Source organism: Bison bison, unplaced genomic scaffold, assembly GCF_000754665.1.
Source record: "Bison bison bison isolate TAMUID 2011002044 unplaced genomic scaffold, Bison_UMD1.0 scf7180017864370, whole genome shotgun sequence".
In the NCBI taxonomy this organism is placed as follows: Eukaryota; Metazoa; Chordata; class Mammalia; order Artiodactyla; family Bovidae; genus Bison; species Bison bison.
The window spans coordinates 11,747,309-11,769,500 of record NW_011494942.1 but is presented as its reverse complement, the minus strand read 5'-3'; the positions used below and the strand labels follow the sequence as shown (position 1 = coordinate 11,769,500).

The window sequence follows — 22,192 nt, the reverse complement described above, 5'->3', positions numbered from 1 at the left end:
TATATATTTTTACATTTTCTTCTGTAACTTTTTTGGATTTACTTAGTGTTTATTGTCTTGTAGATACTATCTCCCATTCTTTTTTCTCTTTTGTTTACCTAGGCTGGAAATTGACTTGCTTTCATTTCCTTCCTAGGATTTATTAGCATAGATGACACAACCCTGGAAGGTAACAGGAACAGTGTTAATGCTTTCCGTGTTTTTATTTGTGACCTCTTGTGGTTCCAGTTCCATTCAGTGAAAGTGACAAGGTGGTCAGAAAATCTTGGACAATATCCTGTCATAATAAAACAAAGTGGAATTTAAAGACAGTGGTAGTGAACCAGAGAATCAGATGCTAAAGACAATTTTAGTAATTGAGTCATTGACACATAAAACCATTTTAGTACAGTAGATTATTCTTTCAAGAAACTTAGTGGGGGTAATAATCCAAGATGCAAGATGACTTCCCAGAACGCACGGTGTCATGGAAAGTGCTGTTAGCCTCCACTTGGGTTGTAGTTTCGGAGTTCAGAAAGAATCAGTAGAGGATAGAAAATTTTCACCTGCAGAAACAGGGATGAATCAGAGAGAAAAGGTGGGGGAGATGGAATTTAAAAATCTGAGTTTCAGAAGTTCTGTTTCACTGAGACACAGCAGGGAATGCAGACAGTTTTGTGGATGATACTGGATGTTTTCAAATGCAGAAGAGACAGCATCATGTAGGGGAGTTTTCTTATGCTCAGTAAAATGAGAGGAGTTACTTGCTAAGATGGAGTTCAGATGGAGAGCCTCCATCTTGGATGATGTTTGCCTGGAGAAAAGTCAAAGAGAAACATGGAGCTTCCTGAGCAGTGGTGATAACTCCATACCTGACCAAGTCACTCTCTTGCTTGAAACCTTGGATCAGAAATTTTTGACTAGCAAGGAAAACACAATGATTTTTCTTTCTTGGTTTGAGTTTATTTTGTGATTTGTCATGGAATGCAGTAGGAAAAATAGGGACAAATAAAATTGTGTCAATTAACTTCATTTTTTTTTTTTTTTACTTTCTCCTAAGCTTAAATTACCTGGAGAAGGGAATGGCAACCCACTCCAGTATTCTTGCCTGGAGAACCTCAGGGACAGAGGGCCTGGTGGGCTGCTGTCTATGGGGTCGCACAGGGTCGGACTTGACTGAAGTGACTTAGCAGCAGCAGCAAGCTTAGATTGGCGTCCCATTTAACTGTGAGAGCTCAACACCTTCAGTGTAGTCAGGAATACAGGGGGTTTTTTAAACTACCCTTGATATTCATCCCAAGTGCAATTTTGTACTAGTTGTAAATCAGGGAGGTGGTCAGGCCCCACTCCACCTAATTGCCTCCTTTTGTAGCATGCTTTGTCAGTTCTTGTCAGTTTCTCTACACCATTGTGCTTTCCTTTCTCCAGCACCTTTGGGTAAGGTGACTTCACCTAACCAGTGTCCCCTGCCTTTCGTGTGTCTCTCGTACTTAACTGAACTGTTTTCATCTTTTAAGACCTTGGCTTAAACTTGCCCTCCTTCATAAAGCTGTCTAAAATTATATCTAGTCTCCTTCTCTCTGTCTCTTTGAATAGTAAATTCTGCTCAGTTCAGATCTTTGTTTTCATGTTTCTGCCTGCTTTCTTAGGTAGACTGTAATTTCTTGTGGAAAGAACCATATCTTCTATTTCTTTTATGTCCACTCACCATTGTCTAGTACGAGGCATGCATTAAGGATTAGTAAATGTTTGGAGATTGTATTATAACTGGTGTTTTATTTTCATATGATGACTCCAGTAATTAGTATTTAAAATATGTACATTCCTTAATATTTGTCTTTTATTGTGCTACTGCAGATAATGGTTGTTATAATAAAATATTTCTGGTGTTCTAGGTCCTATTAATATACTTTGTTAATTTAAAATATTTTTAATTTACATTTTCTTTTTTTTTTTTTTAATTTTCATGGTCTATATGTGGTTGTTCGCCCCCCAATCATGACTCTTAAGAATGTCATGGTAACCTGTCAGAGAATTCTTGGTTTGAGGTGTTTTTACCTCCCATCTCTGAAATTTTGCTTCATTATGATATGCTCCTTCAGTCTTTTTTTTTTTTCCAGCAGTTTATCCCTGATAATAAAATTTTGCCTGCTGTGCCCTGAAATTTTACCATTCCTTTTTCTATAGGCCATATAAGATCTGATACATTTAGCATAAGGAAATGCACTGAGAATGTTACCTGTTATTCCTTTCCTTTCTAACTTACTCATTAATTATTAGTAATGCCATAGATCGTGTAATGTCTTCTCTTTCGGCTGCACTGGGACTCCCCTGAGGCATGTGGGGGCTTTGCTAGTTGAGGCACATGGACTTAGTTGCCCCATGGCATCTGAGATCTTAGTTCCCCAACCAGGGATTGAACCCACATCCCCTGCATTGGAAGGCAGATTCCACTGGACAACCAGGGAAGTCCTAGATCTTGTAATTTAGTTGTTATTGGGAAGTGGTCATTTGCATGACTCCTTGCAGCCAAGAAGCTTTTGATGAGATAAAAAAGTACCAAAGAAACATTTAAGTTGAATAATAAATTCATCACAAAATAACTTCAAAATGTATTTCTTATTTATTGCAAAAGAACCAAATGTATTACGAAGCTATACAGAACATAAAATACATCTTTGTGTTTATTTTAGGACTCAAACATTTTAAGTCCAGTGCAAGATGGAACAAAGAAACCTCAGATTGACAGCAATAAGAGCAACAACTATCGGATTGTAAAGGAGGTCAGCAACTAGTTTTATGTGGGTTTATTTTTGCGTGGCAAAAGAGTTTTGCCTGTTGATTATATTTAATATTGTATTTTCTATGGTTAATGATTTTCTTCTTGTTTGGAAAGATTTTGATTAGGCTCAGTAAACTCTGCGTCCAGAACAAAAAGTGTCGCAATCAACATCAACGATTATTGAAAAATATGGGAGCCCATTCGGTGGTGTTGGATCTGCTGCAGATACCCTATGAAAAGGTGAGTTTTTAGGTTCTGTTTTCCTTTTTTAATTTTGAGGCAATTTCAGTATAGCAAAGTTGCAATTAATATTTTCCCCAAGCCCTTTTCGAGTAAGTTGCCAACCTGATGCCTTACTTCCCCTGGGTCCTTTAGTGTGTATTCCCTATGAACATCACCCCATAATACCCTTCCAGATTGAGAAAGAACATGGCACTCTGCTGCCATCTCATCCTCACGAGTCATTCACATGCTACCATCATCCTAATCACGTCCTGTTTGACAAAAAGATCCACTTCAGAAACAGGTGCTGTTTGGTGTCATGTCCATTTAAACCTCCTCATGCTGGACCTCTCATGACCTGGACACTTTTGAAGACAGACCAGCCGTTCTGAAGACTGCCTCTTAATTTGGATCATCTGACTTTGCCTCATGATTCAATTCAGTTATGCATCTTTGGCAGGAACGTTACAGGAGTAACACTTAAGTTTTTCCCACCGCTTCCTATCAGACAGCGTGCAATTTTGATTTGCCTCATGACCAGTGATGTTTACTTGGGTCACTTGATAAAGATGGTGTCTGCCAGAATTCTCACTGTGAGCCGCTCAGTTTTCCTCTGTAATAAATATTTTGTGGCACAATTCTTTGAAACTAAGTAACTATTCCATTTTTGATCAAAATTTCTTTTTTTTTAATCTTTTAAGTAATTTTTTTAACCTTTTAAGTAATTTTTTTTTAATTGGAAGACAGTAGCTTTACAATGTTGTGTTGATTTTTGCTGTATCAGCTATAAGTATACACATATCCCCTCCTGTTTGAGCTTCCTTCCCCATGTATCCCACCCCGTAGGTCATCACAGAACACTGAGCTGAGCTCCCTGTGCTATACCGCAGCTTCCGTTAGCTGTCTATTGTTATTAAACCTTTGATTGATTGATTGACTGATTGATTTTAGTATGGACTCATGGATGCTCATTTCATGTAATAGGTTATATTAGGTTTCCATCATTATTTATTTTGATTGTCCCAAATTGGGGTTAGTTGCCTGTCCTCTAACATGGCCTCATCAGTCTTCGAGTGATTCATCACTTAATTGCACATTAAAATGTTCCAGGCTCACCTTGCATTTTTCTTGTTCCACCTGGAATTAGCTATTTCTTCATGAAGCTCCAGATCCATTTTGGGGAGAATGGTATTTGGGAGAAAAATTCTGAGAACTTAATGTACTTATTTCTGTGGAGTTTTGCTTCTTCAGGTCCTCTAAGTAGACAGATCTAGAGAATATATGTGTGTGTGAATATAATTACTCACTTATTAATATACTGTTTATAACTCATCTTCCACCATCACTGCTCCCTTTTCTTCCTAATGAATGCCCTCTGCACTTCACTTAGGCTCTGACCTCCGTCTGCGAGTAGATGCCTTGTTTATCTCTCTTGGAAACCAACCATGCCAGGCCATATACCCTTCCCACTTGGACTTTTCACTTCTCTTATTGAATTGCCCCCTGTCTGACTTAGTTGCATTTTAATATGTATAAGGTGGTATAATTCGAACTATGTTAGAGAATACAGTAAAAGAATTATTGAAAAGCAGCCAAATGTATTAACTTCTAAGTATTTATAATATAAATTATTATATCTTTGATATTGTAACACAGGCATATGGCATGTAATGAAGTCCCTTTTTCTAAAAATATAACTATAGTGTTGAGTGTTTTACTACTACTTTATGTTTGTGGGTTTTCTATTTTATTATTATATTTTTATTGAAATGTTACTCATTTACAATATTATATTAGTTTCAGGTGTCCAGCAGAGTGATTTGAAATATTTTTATAATCACAAAATGATGTCAACATACAAAGTTATTACAATATTATTGGCTATATTCCCTATGCTGTACATTACAACCTTTTGTTTATTTTATAACTAGTCTATTTTATAAGTGAAAGTCTGTAACTCTTAATCTTCCCCACCTATTCATCCGCTCATCCCACTCCACTCTGGTAACCATCAGTTTGTTCTCTGTGTCTATAAATCTGTTTCTGTTTTGTTTGCTTGTTTATTTTCTCTTTTAGACTCCACATATAGGTGAACTCATGTAGTGTTTGTCTTTCTCTGATTTATTTCAGTTACATAATACCCTCAAGGTTCATCAGTGTTGTCACACATGACAAGATTCTGTTCTTTTTGGCTATGTATTATTCCATTGTGTGTATATCTGTCTGTCTGTATGTGTGTGTGTATATACATATATATATATCTCACATCTTCTTGACCCATTCATGGAGACTTAGTTTGCTTTTGTATCTTGACCATTGTAAACAATGCTCCATGTAAACAATATGGGTCCATGTAAACAATATGGGTGCATACATCTTTTTGAATTAGTGTTTTTGTTTTCTTCAGAAAAATACTCAAAGTGGAACTGCTGGATCATATGATAGTTCTATTTTTAATTTTTGAGGAAACTTTATACTGTTTCTATAGTGGCTATACCAATTTATGTCTCCACTAACAGTGCACAAGGGTTCTCCTTTCTCTAAATTTTCACCAACACTTGTTACTGTTTTTAATAATAGTCTTTCTAACAGGTGTGAGTTGATATCTCACTGTGGTTTTGATTTGCACTTCCTTGATAACTGGACTTCCCTGGTGGTTCAGCTGGTAAAGAATCCCCCTTCAGTGCAGGAGACATGGGTTTGATCTCTGGGTTGGGAAGATTCCCTGGAGAAGGGAATGACTACCCACTCCAGTATTCTGGCCTGGGGAATTTCATGGACTGTATAGTCCATGGAGTCACAGAGAGTCAGACACAACTGAGTGACTTTCACTTTCACTTCCTTGATAGTGATGTTGAGCATCTTTTCATGTGTTTGATAGCCATCTGTGTGTCTTCTTTGGAAAAAATGTCTATTCAGTGCCTCTGCCCATTTCTTTCTTTCTTTTTTTTTTTTTTTTTGGTGTTGAGGTGTATGAGTTTTTGTGTATTAACCCCTTGTTAGATACATCATTTGCAAATATCTTGTCCCATTCAGTATTTTGCTTTTTTGTTTTGTTGATAGTTTCCTTTGCTGTGCCAAAACTTTTTAATTTGATTAGGTCCCATTTGTTTATTTTTGCTTTTATTTCCCTTGCCTGAAGAGACATCCAAAAAATATTGCTGAGACCAATGTCAAAAAGTATACAGCCTGTATTTTCTTCTAGGATTTTTATGATTTCAGGTCTTAGATTTAAGTCTTGAATCCATTTGGAGTCTGTTTTTGTATATGGTATAAGATACTAGATTCTTTTGCATGTGGCTGTCCAATTTCACCAACACTAAGAAGTTCTCTTTTCCCCAAGGTTTATTCTCGTCTTCTTTTTCATTCTTTCCTGATACATTTTATCCAGTTTCTTCATCAGCCTAGAATATCTAAACCAAGTGATTTTTAACTTGCATCACCTAAAATTTGAATAAAAGGTTGAAGAATTTTCCTACACATCACTGAAAAGCACATGCAATGTGGTGTCGTCTCTCTCAGAGCTCATTCCTAGGTTAATTGGCCACATGTTTTGGGGTTCATCTCTGGGCTGTCTCTTCTGCTCCATTGATATATGTGTCTGTTTTTGTGCCACCATCGTACTGTTTGAATCACTGTAGTATTGTAGTATAGTTTAAAATCAGGAAGCATGGTATGTCCAGCTTTGCTCTTCTTTCTCAAGATTGTTTTGGATATTAAGGGTCTTTTGTGGTTCCATATAAATCTTAGAATTATTTCTGTGAAAAATGCCACTGGGGTTTGCTCAGTTTTAATAACTAGATTGTTCATAAACAAGCAAAAAAAAAGCTTAAGGTGACAGCTTTAAAGAAATACCAATTCTAGTAGAATTGTCCCTGCCATTCTTCTGTACTGCCTGGCTTTTCTGTGTGAATTGAGTGTTCTGTAGCTGAAGTTGCTTTGATGTTTTTTCACTATGCCTGGACTACAAACATAAAAGAAAATACTAGTATATTTTGAAATAAAACCTTTCTATTTTCAAGATGGGAATGGAGTTTTTGGACATAATTATTAGTCTAGTTAGTTCATCCCTATTTTAAATGAGGAATGAGGAAATGAGTCTATTAATGATCTTAGGCTGTTGGTTTAGTTATATATGGCATAAAATTTAGACTCTCAGATTAGGAAAAAAGAAAACAATAAAACATTGAATTATTTTAATATAAACTGTGACTCAAAACATTAATCCATTTTGTGTATCTGACACTGACCACATGACCTAGCCTAAAAAACTTTTTAGATTGTTTCAGTGATATTTTAAAAGATAACTTTTAAGAAGAAAACTTTGCATTCTTTGTGAGTTTTGAAACTCAAGTTTCTTATTGAAATTCTTATTAGCAATGAAGTACTTTATCATAGGACTTTGGGAAAGGACAGTGAATAAGGAAACAACTTAAGAGTATGTGTGCTAAGAAAGAGGAGACAAAGAGCATGGGGGAAGAGGAGGGCAGAAAGCAAAGAGATAAAGGAAAAGGATAAGATGGAAAAAAGAGGCAAAGTAAGTAGCGAAAGAAGCAGGCACAGAGAAAGGGAGAGTGGAGAATAGAGGGAAGGTCAGAATACTGGGTTGGCCAAAGTTTGTTCGAGATTATCATAAGCCACTATGCAACAACCTGAATGAACTTTTTGACCAACTCAAATATGTTTATTTACAGAGTGGGGAAGAGAGGGCAGGTGAGTGGAGAGAAGACAGTGGGGGCAAATCAGCAGGATAAGGAAATGAGAGCAGGAGAGAAGGAGCAGAAGGAGCCAGAGGAGGAGGGATAAATGCCTGGAGAAGAAAGGGACGAGCTGGAGAAACAGGGGGATAGAGATGATACAGAATGAGGAAAAACAGAAAGCAGAAGGATCAGGAAGCTCCAGGTACACTGAAACACTGGAAGAAGGTAAATCAAAGAGAGGGAAGGAAAGAGAGGGATTGGAGGATGCAGGGCAGAGGGAACAGAACTGGGGAGAGTGAGGAGGCCAGAGAGAGAGGAACAGGGGGACAGAGGAGGTGTGGGGACAGATGCAGGGGACAAGGGGCAGCTTTGTACAGCGATGGGAAATTGTAGTGGACAAGTAGGAAGATTGGGGAGAATGAGAAGTGGACTGTGAAACAAAAGGGGGAGCAGAACAGATAATAGAATGAAGATGAGGGGAGAGACATCTGCAAAATGGGGGAGAGGTGTAGACACAGAAAAGAGACCATAAAACAGTGAAGAAAACAGGAAAAAAATGCATATGTAAAAAAACATATTCTTTGATAGTATTTTTGCTCTGTGTGTTTCTCTGTATCACGTCCTACTTTTTAACTTCCAGAATGATGAGAAGATGAACGAAGTAATGAATCTGGCTCACACATTCCTGCAGAATTTCTGTCGGGGGAATCCACAGAATCAAGTTCTCCTCCATAAACATCTGAATTTGTTCTTAACCCCTGGTGTAAGTATTTGAGTGACTTCTAATACTTATAGTATTTATGTAAAGTGTCCATGTCATTTCTTACAGCAACATTAATGGATAGAATTTTATTCATCTTTGTGCATGTGAGCGTGCTAAGTCACTTCAGTTGTGTCCAACTCTTTGCGACCCCATGGGCTGTAGTCCGCCAGGCTCCTCTGTCCATGGAATTCTCGAGACAAGAATACTATAGTGGGTTGCGATGCCCTCCTCTAGGGGATTTTCCCTACCCAGGGATTGAACCCGTATCTCTTAAGTTTCCTGCATCGGTGGACAGGTTTGTTGTCACTGGTGCCACCTGGGAGGCCCCATATTCATCTTCGTCACCTCATTTTATTCCTTGTAGGGGCTTCTCCTTAAAGTGAGTATCTTTCCATTAAGGGAACATTTAAAGAAACTTGAAAAATCACACATATCTTACCTGCAGATGGCAACTTCATTTTTATGTACACAGTTAGGAAAAAGACAAGGTACAGCAAAGACTAAGTGTGATGCCACGAGTAAGTGAATATGAAAAACTCGAAGGTGGAGTTACCTCTGCTCTGTAAAACGTGTCAGCGAATACTAAGGAAGAGCCATGTTTGAATCGTACATGATTAATCTCAAGAATACTGTTGCCAACATGAGGACCTTTATAATAAGCTCCCTTTTCCAAGTAAATTCCTTTGTGAGCTCAGTCTTTTTATTGTTATTTTTTAAATGCTGAATAGTCTCATTGCATTTTGTGGAAGAGAAAACTCACTACAATTTTGCATAAAATAGAAAACTGATCACAAGCTGGGTAATATGGTCTAAGTATTATTGTAAAATAGAAAACTGATCTTGTCAGAATTACAAGGGCACATTCCTCTGTGTGTAGCTCCTTGAAGCAGAAACCATGCGGCACATCTTCATGAACAATTACCATCTGTGCAATGAAATTAGTGAGAGAGTTGTCCAGCACTTCGTGCACTGCATTGAGACACACGGCCGCCACGTGGAGTACCTGAGGTTTCTGCAGACAATTGTCAAAGCAGATGGTAAATACGTGAAGAAATGCCAGGATATGGTAATGACCGAGGTAGGTTCGCAGTTTGCATTTTACCAGCTTCACATAAACATTATGCTCAACTACGTGTTTTCTGTTAATTTTGAGTGAAAAAAATCCCCCAACAACATAGGTTTGGAAAATAATTTGAGTACAACTCTTAAGCATCAATGTATTTTGCTTAGGTCTAGGGAAGTGACATATCATAAGGTGATGTTATAATTTTCTAGGAGTTTATTTTTCTTTTTGAGCCTTAATAAATTTGTGTATTTTAAATAGTGGGTAAAATCCTATGAAATGTTATAGATTATTTAAAATGAAAGTCATTAAATTTTATATTTCTAAGTTTCAAAATATAACAAAAATAGATTAAACTCTGCTTTTCGAGTGCCTTTATTACTGTGTTCCTGTAATTATAAAATGGATGTTCTTTGCTACTATTTACAGAGGGCTTTGAAGGAAATGAAATTAATAGAAATTATCTGTCAGTGATTTTTTTACATTTGAAAGTTTAGCTATCCAGAGTCAGTTAAAAATTTAAGAAAAGCAAATGGATGATGTACTCCATTTATTTTGCCCTCTTCATTATGATATTTCTCACTGAGCCAGATTTATACAGTGAATGAGTTACTTAATAGGAACCAAGTGATACTTTGGAGAATGCATGTGTGTGTGCTCTAAGTCACTACAGTTGTGTCCGACTCTTTGCAACCCTATGGACTGTAGGCTGCCAGGTTCCTAGCAGGATAGATCCATGCTATTCTCAAGGCAAGAATGCTGGAGTGGCTTGCGATGCCCTCCTCCAGGGGATCTTCCTGACTCAGGATTGAACCCATATCTCTATGTCTCCTGCATTGGCAGGCGGGTTCTTTACCACTAGCACCACCTTTGGTGGTGTATTTGGAGAATACTTTGAGCCTATGTGGGTAGATCATTGCTCTGTGACCTAATGGTTCTCTAAAGGCCTGGATGGATTAAAGCAGCTTTCAACCATCTACAAACAGTTACCTAGTGGATTATATTGATCTGGGGGAATTTTCATAATTATACACTTTAAATTTGGGATGGGAGTAATTTCTGTATTGTTACAATGTGAGTCCCTCTTGCCCCACAGAAATTTCAAAGTTAATTCAGTGTAAAGTCCTAAATTTTTAATGTAAATTATTGTTATTAAACATTTAAGGAGCATTTTTAATTTGTAAAATTTACCTATCTGTATTTGCATTCATAATAGTTCTCCTTTGCCTAGAAATGTGGCAATTAATTAGATTTTGGAAAATCATCATGGGAAGAATTAAAATGGGAAAGCAGCAAATAGTTAAGCGAGTCCAATGGTATTTACTAGGTGATGTGTTTCTATATGTAAAGAAATATTTATAATTTTATGTTAATATATACATTTTTGACACTAATACATTCTCTTTCAACAGAACTTTCAGTGTAAGCCGGTTAATTGTCTTATCAATTTAAGTATGTTATCAATTCAAATAAAATAGAGAAAAAATTATGTAATCTGTGTTACCTTCCAAAATATTTCCCACTGGGGGTAGAAAATTGGTACTAGAATAGACAAAAAGAATTGAGGCCAGCGCAGGTCCTGACCTGTCTGTGGTTTGGGGTTGCTATCTGCCTCATAAAGCAAAGTAGAGGGTTTGTCTCCTGGGAAGACAAAAGTTGTCTTCTCTGCAGAAGCCTCTTACATAACTAGCCTGGGCATCTTCCAGGAACAGGAGGGCGAGAATTGAGACTTCATGAGGCTGGGTTTTCAGTTGAGGGAGAGAGAGAAGATAGCAGTGATAGTCTGGAGTTCTGAGTCTACCTCCAGAACTCATCACTGTTAACTCAGCCTGGGCTTCACAGCAAAGTGGATTCCTTAATAAAATACTACTGTTTCTCCCCCCCCCCCAAATAGACAATAAGACATTATGGTGATTTAGCAATAAAATTACATCCTGCTGGAAACTCCACTATAGTTTGTTATACAAACAAAACAGGAAGGAAAATTTATTTCCTAGAAGCCCCTACTTATTCATTCTTTGTCTCTCTCTCTCTCTTTTTTTAAGCTTGTATTTTTCTTTTTATTTTTCTGCTTTTACCTCCATCCCCTACTGATATCCATAACAAATGGAATCTGCAAATTCTTGTAGAGTTACATTTGGTTATGTGTACTTGCTTACTTATTCCATCACTATTGAAGGGGATGGGGATATTTTAATTCATAGTAAAATGAGACATGAGATTTCTCATACTTGGCAATGGCATCTACCATTTGAAGTTAAAGAAAGTAACTTTACTGGAATATTTTACAGGTTTAATTTCAGTGGCTAACTCATTGAACAGCTTCCAATCATCTGTGTCATTTATTCTCAATGCCATGTAACTCTCCCATATCTCCTCAACTGGTTTTGATGACTTTCATAATTAATCACTTCACACATGAATACAATCTTTTTGCCATCCTGCTTTGGTATAGTTCTACGTTTGCAATGTTATCTCTGTTTTTACAAAGATATGCATGTGTTTCCATATAGACCAAGTCTTTAGAAATAACTGCAAGGATGAACATTTGGACTGCTATATAGACTCTCTTATTATCATTTCAGTTGATAAATGGGGGTGAAGATGTGCTGATATTTTACAATGATAGAGCATCATTTCCCATCCTTCTCCATATGATGTGTTCAGAGAGAGACCGAGGGGATGAGAGTGGCCCCTTAGCCTACCACATCACCCTCGTGGAGTTGCTGGCAGCATGCACAGAGGGGAAGAACGTCTACACTGAAATCAAGTGCAATTCCCTTCTGCCCCTGGACGACATAGTGAGGGTGGTGACCCATGATGACTGCATCCCTGAGGTAAGCCTGGCAAAAGCTTAGCAGCTATAGAATTGTTTTCAGTTTCTAGTAAGTGCCAGAAGCCCTCCTATGGTTATTTATAATGAAATAACACACTTAGTCACAGAATAGTACCTAGGTATATAATTAGGGAATTTGAAAATCATTAAAACTTACTTTTTTGTTCTACAAGGGACTATGAAAGTTGATAGACCTTTTAAGAGTATAGCCACTGTTAGTTTTCTAGAAATTCCACTGTAGAAATTTCTAGGTATGGTATTGTGATCAGACTTAAACATTTACTTGTAACTTATAGTATGTTTTGAGCATAAAACAGATCTTCATAAATAATGCACAGTCATCCGTAGAGGCTAGAATGGTGCTGCAGGACCACTATTAGGTTCTCTAGGTTTACCTTTGCTTTATGGAATAGATGGTTTCTTGGAAACATGGACACATATTTTGCTTTATTCATACATCGTCTTTTACCCTCCATCCTAGTTTGGTGTGACAGGCAGGGAAAAAACTCATTAGAGACTGGTTGTCTGCCAGATGCATTAATGAAACTTCCAGGAATGTACATGACAATAATTTCTTTTTTTCTACTGTTCTAGTGTATTGTTGCAAAGTTTATAAATGTGTGATATGCTAAATCCAAACATTTTAAATCACAGTAACTTTAAAAGATACCAGGTTAGGTTCATTTTCCTATTTCCAAATAGTCCTGCATAGTGATGGACTTGAAAGTATATTTTTTATGAAATTTTTTAGGATTGCTAACACCTCAAACCAAGAGTACTTCATGCCTTGATTGTTTTGAAGTAGGGTAGCAAAGAAAGGAAGCATAGTGTTGTGATTAAATTGTGGGTTCTGTCTTTCTTTGAAGTCCTGATTCTGGCCAGTCAGTTCTCTCTGCCGTAGCACTGTAACCTCTCATACTCACCTGCTTCACCCCTCTTCATCCTTTAGATCCTGATTCAAGTATTACTTCTTCAAAGAAGACCCTCCTGGCTTCTAGTGTTAGAGCCTATAAGAGTCTACAATTTGAAATTTGACATTTGAATTTTATTGATTAACAAATGTCATTCTTTACCAAGATTATAAGCTCAGTGAGAGTAACAGCTGGGTCTGTTTATAGTTACCATTATATTCTCTGAGCCTGGACCTACGTTTAATAAATATGTTTTGAGTGAATGAGTGAATGGGTTGAAGAATGAGTCAGAATCTTGGATCGGTTACTTTCTACCTGTGTGACTGATTCCAGCAGGTTACTTAACCTTTCTTATTGTCAGTTTACACAATTTTGAGTATAATAACTATAGTCTATATCTGGTAGAATTGCTGGGGAATTAAATTAAGATAAATTAAATTAGGATATTGCAGGATATGCTGGAGATTCTGACGCCTCCTTACCCTGTAATGTAGCCTTGACACAGGCACCCTGTGGTTGAAGGTTTTAGACCTCAGTCAAGTACTGATAACTTCTAAGGCCATAAAATCTGGCCTTGTATTCCTGTTGGTTCTAACTTGGATTCTATGAATCCTCTGAAACTGTTTACCTGATTTTTTTATATATGTGATTTTTACTGGGGAGATTTATAGCCTTCATCACATTTTCATAAAGAGAAAGAGGAAAGACGAGGCGAGAGAAAAAAAAGAGAAAAGAAAAGAAAAACAAAAACTATTGTCCTACGCACTTTAGTAATGGTATATGTTGGTGAGACTCATCCCAGTCTCTTATGAGGAGTTTTGCTAAATCTGGAAAAAAAACTTTAATACATCTTAAAATAATATCATTTTTTTGTAAACTGTGAGCCTGCTTCTTCTCAGAAATAGCAGTTTAATTGTTTTTGAATGGCAGTATAGTATTAGTCAACATATTTAAGTGTCGTATTAGATCTCTCTTGGTTGCAATGGACAGAAACCTAATTTAGACTTGTTTAAATTTTAAAGGGGAATTTTATATATTGGCTCCAGTATTTGGAAATTTGAAGGATGGTTGTTCAGATGAGTCAAGAGGTTCAAGCAGTGTCAGAGTGCCATCTGTCTCTTGTTCCCTTTTCCTTTGTGGTTTTGCCTCATGCCCTTTTTTTCTGAGCAAAAAATAAATAAATAAAATAAATAATTTTCCTCTACACACCTGGAGAAGAGGCTTCTTGGAGTTCAGGTTTACCTTGTTCCATTTGACAATGAGAGAGAGGAAGAGAGAGAGAGAGGATGAATATGAATGAATGAATGACAGAGATAGAGAAGGGAAAAGGAGGTGGGGAGATACGAGAGAGTAGAGGGAGGGAGAGAGAGAAAGGGACATTTGTCTCAAATATGTCATGTAAACTTGGTTTACATGAAGTTCACATTTTCACACCAATCACTGGGCCTGGGGGAACAGAGTACTAAGTCATGTGTTTACCCTGGGTCAGGGGATGAAATATCTTGATAAAAGAAAGGAGATAGGCATGCTCTCTGGGTAGACACAAATCATACTATAATTTACTATAGGAAATAAGAGTTTTATTTAACCGTTCCTAATAGATATTTGAAAATGGAGAATGTAGAAAAAACTAAAAGAAAAAACTTACTTTCTTTTATATTTGAAACTTGGCACAGGTTAAAATTGCTTATGTGAATTTTGTTAATCACTGTTACGTGGACACAGAAGTGGAAATGAAAGAAATCTACACAAGTAACCACATTTGGAAATTATTTGAGAACTTCTTGGTGGATATGGCAAGGGTAAGTTATGCTTTGACCATTAAATGCTGCTTCGTGTTTAGTAAGGTTGTTGATGTAGCTTTTGACTAAACAGTATCAAGCAGCTATTAATAGATGAAAACTTAAAATTAAACCCGCTATGTTTGGATGTCATCCTTTACATTCAAAAAGTTGTGACTGAGTTTCACAAGACTGTGCGTGAGATTTAATGAGTTAATGTACACAAAATGCCAGTACAGTGTATATGGCAACAAGGTGTTCATTTTCGTTTTTACTGCTGATTATATTGGTCTACTGGTAAACAGAATTTTAGTAGCCATCTTAACATTGGTTAGAGAAGATATTTGGCAGAGATCAATATATTCAGCCTCATGTCAATTACAAACTGTAGGTGGAAGGAATCTCACAAGATCTTGACTGTGGCTTTCAGGCAGGTAGGTACTTGACCATACTGTTTGGGACCTAACACTGCCCACTGTTGCCTATGAGAGTGTGTTCCAGTAATTGAATCATCTGGTGTTTTTACTCATGTCAGCCAAAATGCAGTCTGCTTTTTACTTTGAGTCCATTTTCTCATGTTTGGCTTTTTTTTGAGGGTTGGGAAGGACACAGGTAGCTGGTTGGCATTTTCTGGATATTGTCTAGCATATGTTTTTGTTCTGTTAATATTGACTGAATGAATGAAGAAAGGAAGGAAGGAATTTTTGATAGCACTTAATTTTAGTTAGTATATTTTATGCCCCTTTTAAGCATACTGAATTATCAAAATGTCCAAACTCTATTATTTTAGGTTTTTCTTTTTCTTTTTTTTTTTTTTACAGGGGGCTGGGGACCTTCTTCAGTTTCTCCTTTAAAATTATGGGACGTACTGTTCAATTAAGGGTTTCACTAATAGAAGATAATGTATAGCTAACTCCTTAGACCTGTTATGACTTACGGTGGCCTGTCCCAGTCCTTTGGCTTCCTACATTCCTGTAGTTTACATGGGTCTCACTAAGATGTACTGAAGATGTAGTGAAGGAGGGGGAATAATGAAGTCCACATGGATGGATGCTGATTTTATCCATTATCTCACTGCCTCCTTACAGTTCTTTCTGGAAGGAGGAAGGACAGAGGGGTTATAATGAAACAACTGCAGACCCAGACACCCAGGACCAATCTTAGATAATAGAATAAATCACATATTCTAGTCCAGGCACTCTTCTGTTTAGTCAGGGTTAGCAGGTGGAATGTATTCATTTCGACTTTGGTGTGGGGGAGTATGCTTGAGCTCCGCTGTGTTCACACGTGCGTGAAGTAAAGCAGTTCCCGTTTTACTTTATTTCTGTAGACCTTCAAAGCAGCTCGTTACCTTCCTCAGGTGGACCTGCACCTGTGGAGGAGTCATCCTGTTTTACACAGCACTGACATACCTCTTGCATTTACCCTTGTGACCTTGTGAAAGCACTTCTAAATGACTAGCCACAAGTATTTCCAGAGACCTTGGAGTGAACAACGGTTCACATGCTGATGGCTGAGTTTTAAAATTACATGTGCGGGAAGATAATAAAAATATTGCAGACTGATTTGCAGATTTGCACAGTGCTCCAGACTAAAGATAAGGTTGAAAAGACCAGAGTCACACTCTAGACAGCATGAGCTGCAAAGCTAACAGGATTTTTATTTTTAAACCAAAGAAAGCTAATGATAACTGTCATTGATCATGCTACCTTGGAAACGGTCTTTCCATTGATGTGTTTATTCATAAGGCTAAGGGGTACATTTTTGTTTTAAAGTGTGTCTGTAGGCAGGATTTTTATTTTATTCTGATTAAGTAGATATAGTGTTATTAGTATTAAGGGCTCTAAGGGAATTTCAGAATCTTCTTGGTCTGTTCAGTCCTTATGTCTAACCACAATAGCTTAACTATACTGCAGAAAGCATTTTTTCTTTCCTTCTTGTTTCCCTCCCTCTTGTTTATATGTCAGGCAGGAACTCTCTTATCCCCTCATTGAGAAAGACAAGGAATCAACCTTCTTATGTCAAGGAAGGGACAGGAAACCTGGCTTTCCATATCCAGGATTTGTCCTTTTCCCCTTGAACAAAGTTTAAGGAGCTACCACACACTTTCAAATTCAAATGCAAAAAAAAAAAATATATATATATATGTATGTATATGGGTAAGCAAGTATAATGTGGCGTTTTAGGCAAATTTTCAGTTCAGTAGAGCAGTAATTCTCAAACTTTAGTAAGCAGCAGAATTACGTGGAGGGTTTGATACAGCACAGATTGCTGGACCCCACCCCCATAGTTTCTGATTCAGTAAGTGAAAGTCTTTGCATTTTTAACAAGTTTTCAGGTGGTCCTGAAGATGCTGGTTTAGGGACCACACTTTGATAATCACTGAAGTAGGGCAGGATTGTTAAGACTAGGCATTTTAGAGGCATTAGCCAGACCAGCGTTAAAATTTAGATTCTGCCTCTTTTTTTTTCTTTTTATTTATTTATATTTATTTATTTATTTTAATTGGAGGCTAATTACTTTAGATTCTGCCTCTTAATAGCTCAGTTATCTTGTGGGGCAAGACACCTACCCCTCTAATGCTGAATTTCCTTATTTGTAAAATCAATACAATAATAATGCATTCTTTATAGTGTTACTGGGAGGATTCAATGAGATAATGGGTATACAGGTCTTAACACAGGCATGGCACTTAGTAAGAGAGTTGGTACTACCATCCATTTTATCCATATCATGGTAACTTCACTGGTATTATTAAAAGGTTATATGTAGCCTTTAAAGCAATTTCAAGTAGTTTCCCCAAGACCCAATAATAATATGGAGGATGACCTGAATGAGGACCATCCAACACAGGCAAGACCCAGAAGCCATGTTGGTGAAGCTGGATGCAGGCAACATCAACCTGATGTAGAGATGTACTAAATTCAGGTGTTATAACAAAGTTTTGAAATCCTGGGGCAACTGATTTCCATCACTGAGACAAGGTGAAGGTAATCTGGAGGAAAGGTATTTGGTAAATTGGACCTGAAGAACCATAGAATCTCAGGGTTGCAGTTCAGAGTTCAGTACCTGCCTGTATATTTCCATTAACAGTGACCTCAGTCTTCTTTTTTGGGGGGAGACAACTGGTTTCATTACTAGAAAACTTTAGTTGTTAAAAGGTCTTATATTGATCCAAATTTTTATGTTATAATTTTTTACCTATTTTTCCTTTTGTAGCAACACAGGATGATTCATTTCAGAAAAGATGTGGGTGTTTGCTAGTCTCCTTGTTAGTGATCTAGTTTGAAATGATAAAGGTATACAACTTAAAGGAACTTAAGATTGTCTAGGTTGACCTGATAATTTTGCTCCCAAGTTCCGGAGAGATTAATTTGCTCGCATAGGATATTTGGCCTGGCTGGTAACAGAACTGGAAGGCCTGCGGGTGCTGAATCCAGGGCTCTTCACACAGTTACTTCTCAAGTATGTCGTGATAGCCCTCATGTCTCCTATTGTTTTCTCCATGACTTTCAGTGGTTCCTCTTCCGTTAAGATTTCTGGGCTTGTTTGCAGTACACTTTTGGATTCTCTCTAATTTGTTAGTGTTTTAAACATGGCATTCAGGATGGAACCCAGTGCTTCAGGCGGGGTTCAACTAGCCCAACTATGTATGTGTGTGCACGTGTGCACAGGCTCAGTCACTCAGTTGTGTCTGACTGTTTGCAACCCCATAGACTGTATAGCCTGCCAGACTCCTCTCTCCATGGAATTTCTTCAGGCAAGAATGTCGGAGTGGGTTGCCATTTCCTCCTCTAGGGGATCTTCCTGACCCAGGGAACAAACCTGTGTCTCTGTGTCTCTTGCATTAGCAGGCAGATTCTTTACCACTAGTGCCACTTGGGAAGTGCAAGCCAGCACGAGGCTGATGGTTAAAAATATGGAGAGCAATCCTGTTTAAAAGGCAAATGAAATATTAATGTGTGGTGGTCCTCATAGCACCCTCCACCTTTGTCTTCATGTTTCGCAGGAATCAGCACCACCAAGTTTCTTTTGTTGCTCTTGGTAAAGTTCTCTAGAGAGCCCCTTAATTAGTATCTTTCATGCTTCTGTTTGTACTCCCTTGTCTTTTATCTTGTTAAGACCCAAGAAAGACAGTTTTTACTAAACCAAATTTGTTTAAATTTTTATTATTTTTCTAATATTTATTTGCACTGGCCTGTTTCATATACTTATTCTATTCTGATTTTCTGACAGAACCAGCATCCACGTCCTATAAATACACCAGATTTAGACAGACAGCAAAGCTGTTAGGCCTATGAAAAGTTGTCTTACTGTCTTTTACAGAGAGCATTTAACAACAGCCCACTTTGACCTCTGTGTCAGTGCAGCTAAAATCGGTGTTTGTAAGGCAGAAATGCTTTTCTTTGCTTCATAACTGATTGTTGTTGCAAAGTCAGGAGATTTGAGTCATATTAGGAGGCACATGGCGGAGAAGGCAATGGCACCCCACTCCAGTACTCTTGCCTGGAAAATCCCATGGACGGGGGAGCCTGGTAGGCTGCAGTCCATGGGGTCGCTAAGAGTCGGACACGACTGAGCCACTTCACTCTCACTTTTCACTTTCATGCATTGGAGAAGGAAATGGCAACCCACTCCAGTGTTCTTGCCTGGAGAATCCCAGGGATGGCGGAGCCGGTGAGCTGCTGTCTATGGGGTCGCACAGAGTCGGACACGACTGAAGTGACTTAGTAGTAGTAGTAGTAGTAGTAGTAGTATTAGTAGTAGAAGGCACATGGAGAGGGGTGAGCTGTGGTCAGTGTTAGCCTCAGACTATTTTTCCTTTTGAAGATGTTCCTAATTTTGCTATCAATTCCAAGGTTCTCTAATGGTCAACAGTACTCTAAGTGATGTACTGGCATCACTGGCATGAAGTTAGACTGAGGAGTAACTTAGAGGCACACCTGCCACAGTGTCATGTCATTGTCTCATCAAACACTGCTTAACAAGACAAATCAGAGTATTTCATTTCCAAGTAGATCACTTGAGCATTTTCTCCCTTTGGCTTACCAAATAGGTAAGAAATAACAGTAAAGATAAAATGTATATGTACTTTTAAACACACTTTCTAGGTTCTCTAATTTGATAGAATTGAATAGATTTTCTTTGCTTGATGAATTGATTCCATAACTTTCATTTTTTTAAGTTGAATGAGCCATTGAAAAGTCTCATTCTAAGGCCTTCTTTTTAAAATTTATTTATTTTTGGTTTGGCTGTGGGCCACTCTAGTTGTGGTGTGTGGGCTTCTCTCATTGCTGTGGCTTCTCTTGTTGCAGGGCATGGGCTCAAGGTCACATGGGCTTCAGTAGTTGTGACTCTCAGGCTCTAGAGCATGCGGGCTCAGTAGTTGTGACACATGGGCTCAGTTACCCCGTGGCATGTAAGATCTTCCCGGATCAGGGATCAAACTCAAGTGCCCTGTATTAGCAGGCCGATTCTTAACCACTGGACCACCAGGGAAGTCCCTTCTAAAAAGCCTGTTGGATAGCATCACTGACTCAATGGATATGAGTCTGAGCAAAATCCAAAAGATAGTGAAGGACAGGGAAGCCTGGCATGCTATAGTCCATGGGGTTACAGGATGTCAAACATGAATTAGCAATTGAACAACAGCTAGCACGGCAGGCAAGTGAAGAATGTTAAGTATTCGATAAGTATTTTGTGTGTAGCACCATTCCCTCAGCTGTAATTCTGCTTTTCTTTTCATCTTTCATGATGAATTTATAATGGTGGTGCCCGTGTGGAGCAAACACTTATTTGACTCTTCTTCACTGATGATTGGTTGGCCCCAGTCCTGCACAGCACTTTCTACTCTTCAGGTCATCATTAGCATTTATCATAGTTGATCGCTTGCTCCTTGAAACATGACCTCACTTGGCCCCCAGGATATCAGTCCTACTCTCAGCCTTCCACTTCACCAGGCCACTCCTTCTCAGTCTCCTTTGCTATTTCCTCTGAATCTTCCTAGCTTCTAAATATTGAAGTGTGCCAGGCTCAAACCTTAAACTAGCTCCCTCCTCTCTCCACAATCACTTGCTTGCTGTTTTCATCTGCTCTCCTAACTTTAATCCCAGGCTGGTCGAAGCTTGGGTCATTCCTCTTATAGTCTCACATATCTCACTGCCCACGTGACATCTCCAGTTGTCAATTGAACCTCAAACTCTTCACTCACTTTCATGTCCCACTAAAAATTAATTCCTTTTCAAGTCTTTTGCATCTCAGTAAATGGCAATGCCATCATTCATTCTAGGCATTCAGGCATAAACATCTGGATGTCCTCTGTAAATCTTATTTTCTTGCTCTTAAATTTAATCCTTTAGCAAACTCTGCAAGCTCTAACCTTAAAATATTCAAAATCTGACTACCTCTGAATACTTTGATCATTGCCACCCTGCACCAAAGTACCATTAAGTCTCATCTGGATAATTGCTGTAGCTGTTTTTCCGGGCTTCTACTCTTGCCCCCTCCCTTCATCTTTTCTCTATACAGCAGCCATAATGATTAAAAAAGAGGAAGAACATTGGTTCAGGTTCCTCCTCTGCTCAGACTCCTCACAGAGTAAAATCAGTATATGATTGGACTCTCCTCTGTTCAATGACCACCCCAACCCCACCCTGGCTTCCCACTGTCCTCTTGTCCCCTTGGCTAGCTCTCTTTTGCTTCTGATGGCCTCCTTGCTGCTCCTCACATATGGCAAACTCACTTCCTTCTCAGCATCTCTGCATCTGCCTGGGATGTACTCATTTCCAGGTACGCTCCATCCTCATGACTCCTTTGAGGTCCCTCCCTTACTTAAAGTCTTCAGAGAGGCTTTGGTTGACTTCCTGATGTTAAGGAACAATCTCTTCCTTCTGTACCCTCTTCTTGAGCTTAATTTTTCTTCTTAAAAATTTTATCTATATATTTTTGGCTGCACTGGATCTTTGTTGCTGCAAGTGGCCTTTCTCTAGTTGCACTGAGTGCAGGTTACTCTTACTTTTGGTGCACAGACTTCTCATTGTGGTGGCTTCTCTTCTTGCTGAGCATTTGCTCTATGTGCTGGGGCTTGAGTAGTTGCCGCTCTCGGGTTTAGTTGCTCCGTGGCACGTGGGATCTTTCTGGACCAGGGATTGACCC

General features: G+C 38.3%; 1 protein-coding gene across 1 annotated transcript in view; it reads left to right on the top strand.

The window, feature by feature from the left end:
* The window catches only part of ITPR2 (inositol 1,4,5-trisphosphate receptor, type 2), a 586,895-nt gene that overhangs the window by 264,439 nt on the left and 300,264 nt on the right, over nucleotides 1–22,192 (top strand). The window contains exons 27-32 of the mRNA XM_010856005.1: nucleotides 2,673–2,762; nucleotides 2,876–3,001; nucleotides 8,324–8,446; nucleotides 9,324–9,524; nucleotides 12,095–12,346; nucleotides 14,933–15,058. Coding sequence (XP_010854307.1) covers nucleotides 2,673–2,762; nucleotides 2,876–3,001; nucleotides 8,324–8,446; nucleotides 9,324–9,524; nucleotides 12,095–12,346; nucleotides 14,933–15,058 — 918 coding nt within the window. The remainder of the gene's footprint in view (nucleotides 1–2,672; nucleotides 2,763–2,875; nucleotides 3,002–8,323; nucleotides 8,447–9,323; nucleotides 9,525–12,094; nucleotides 12,347–14,932; nucleotides 15,059–22,192) is intronic.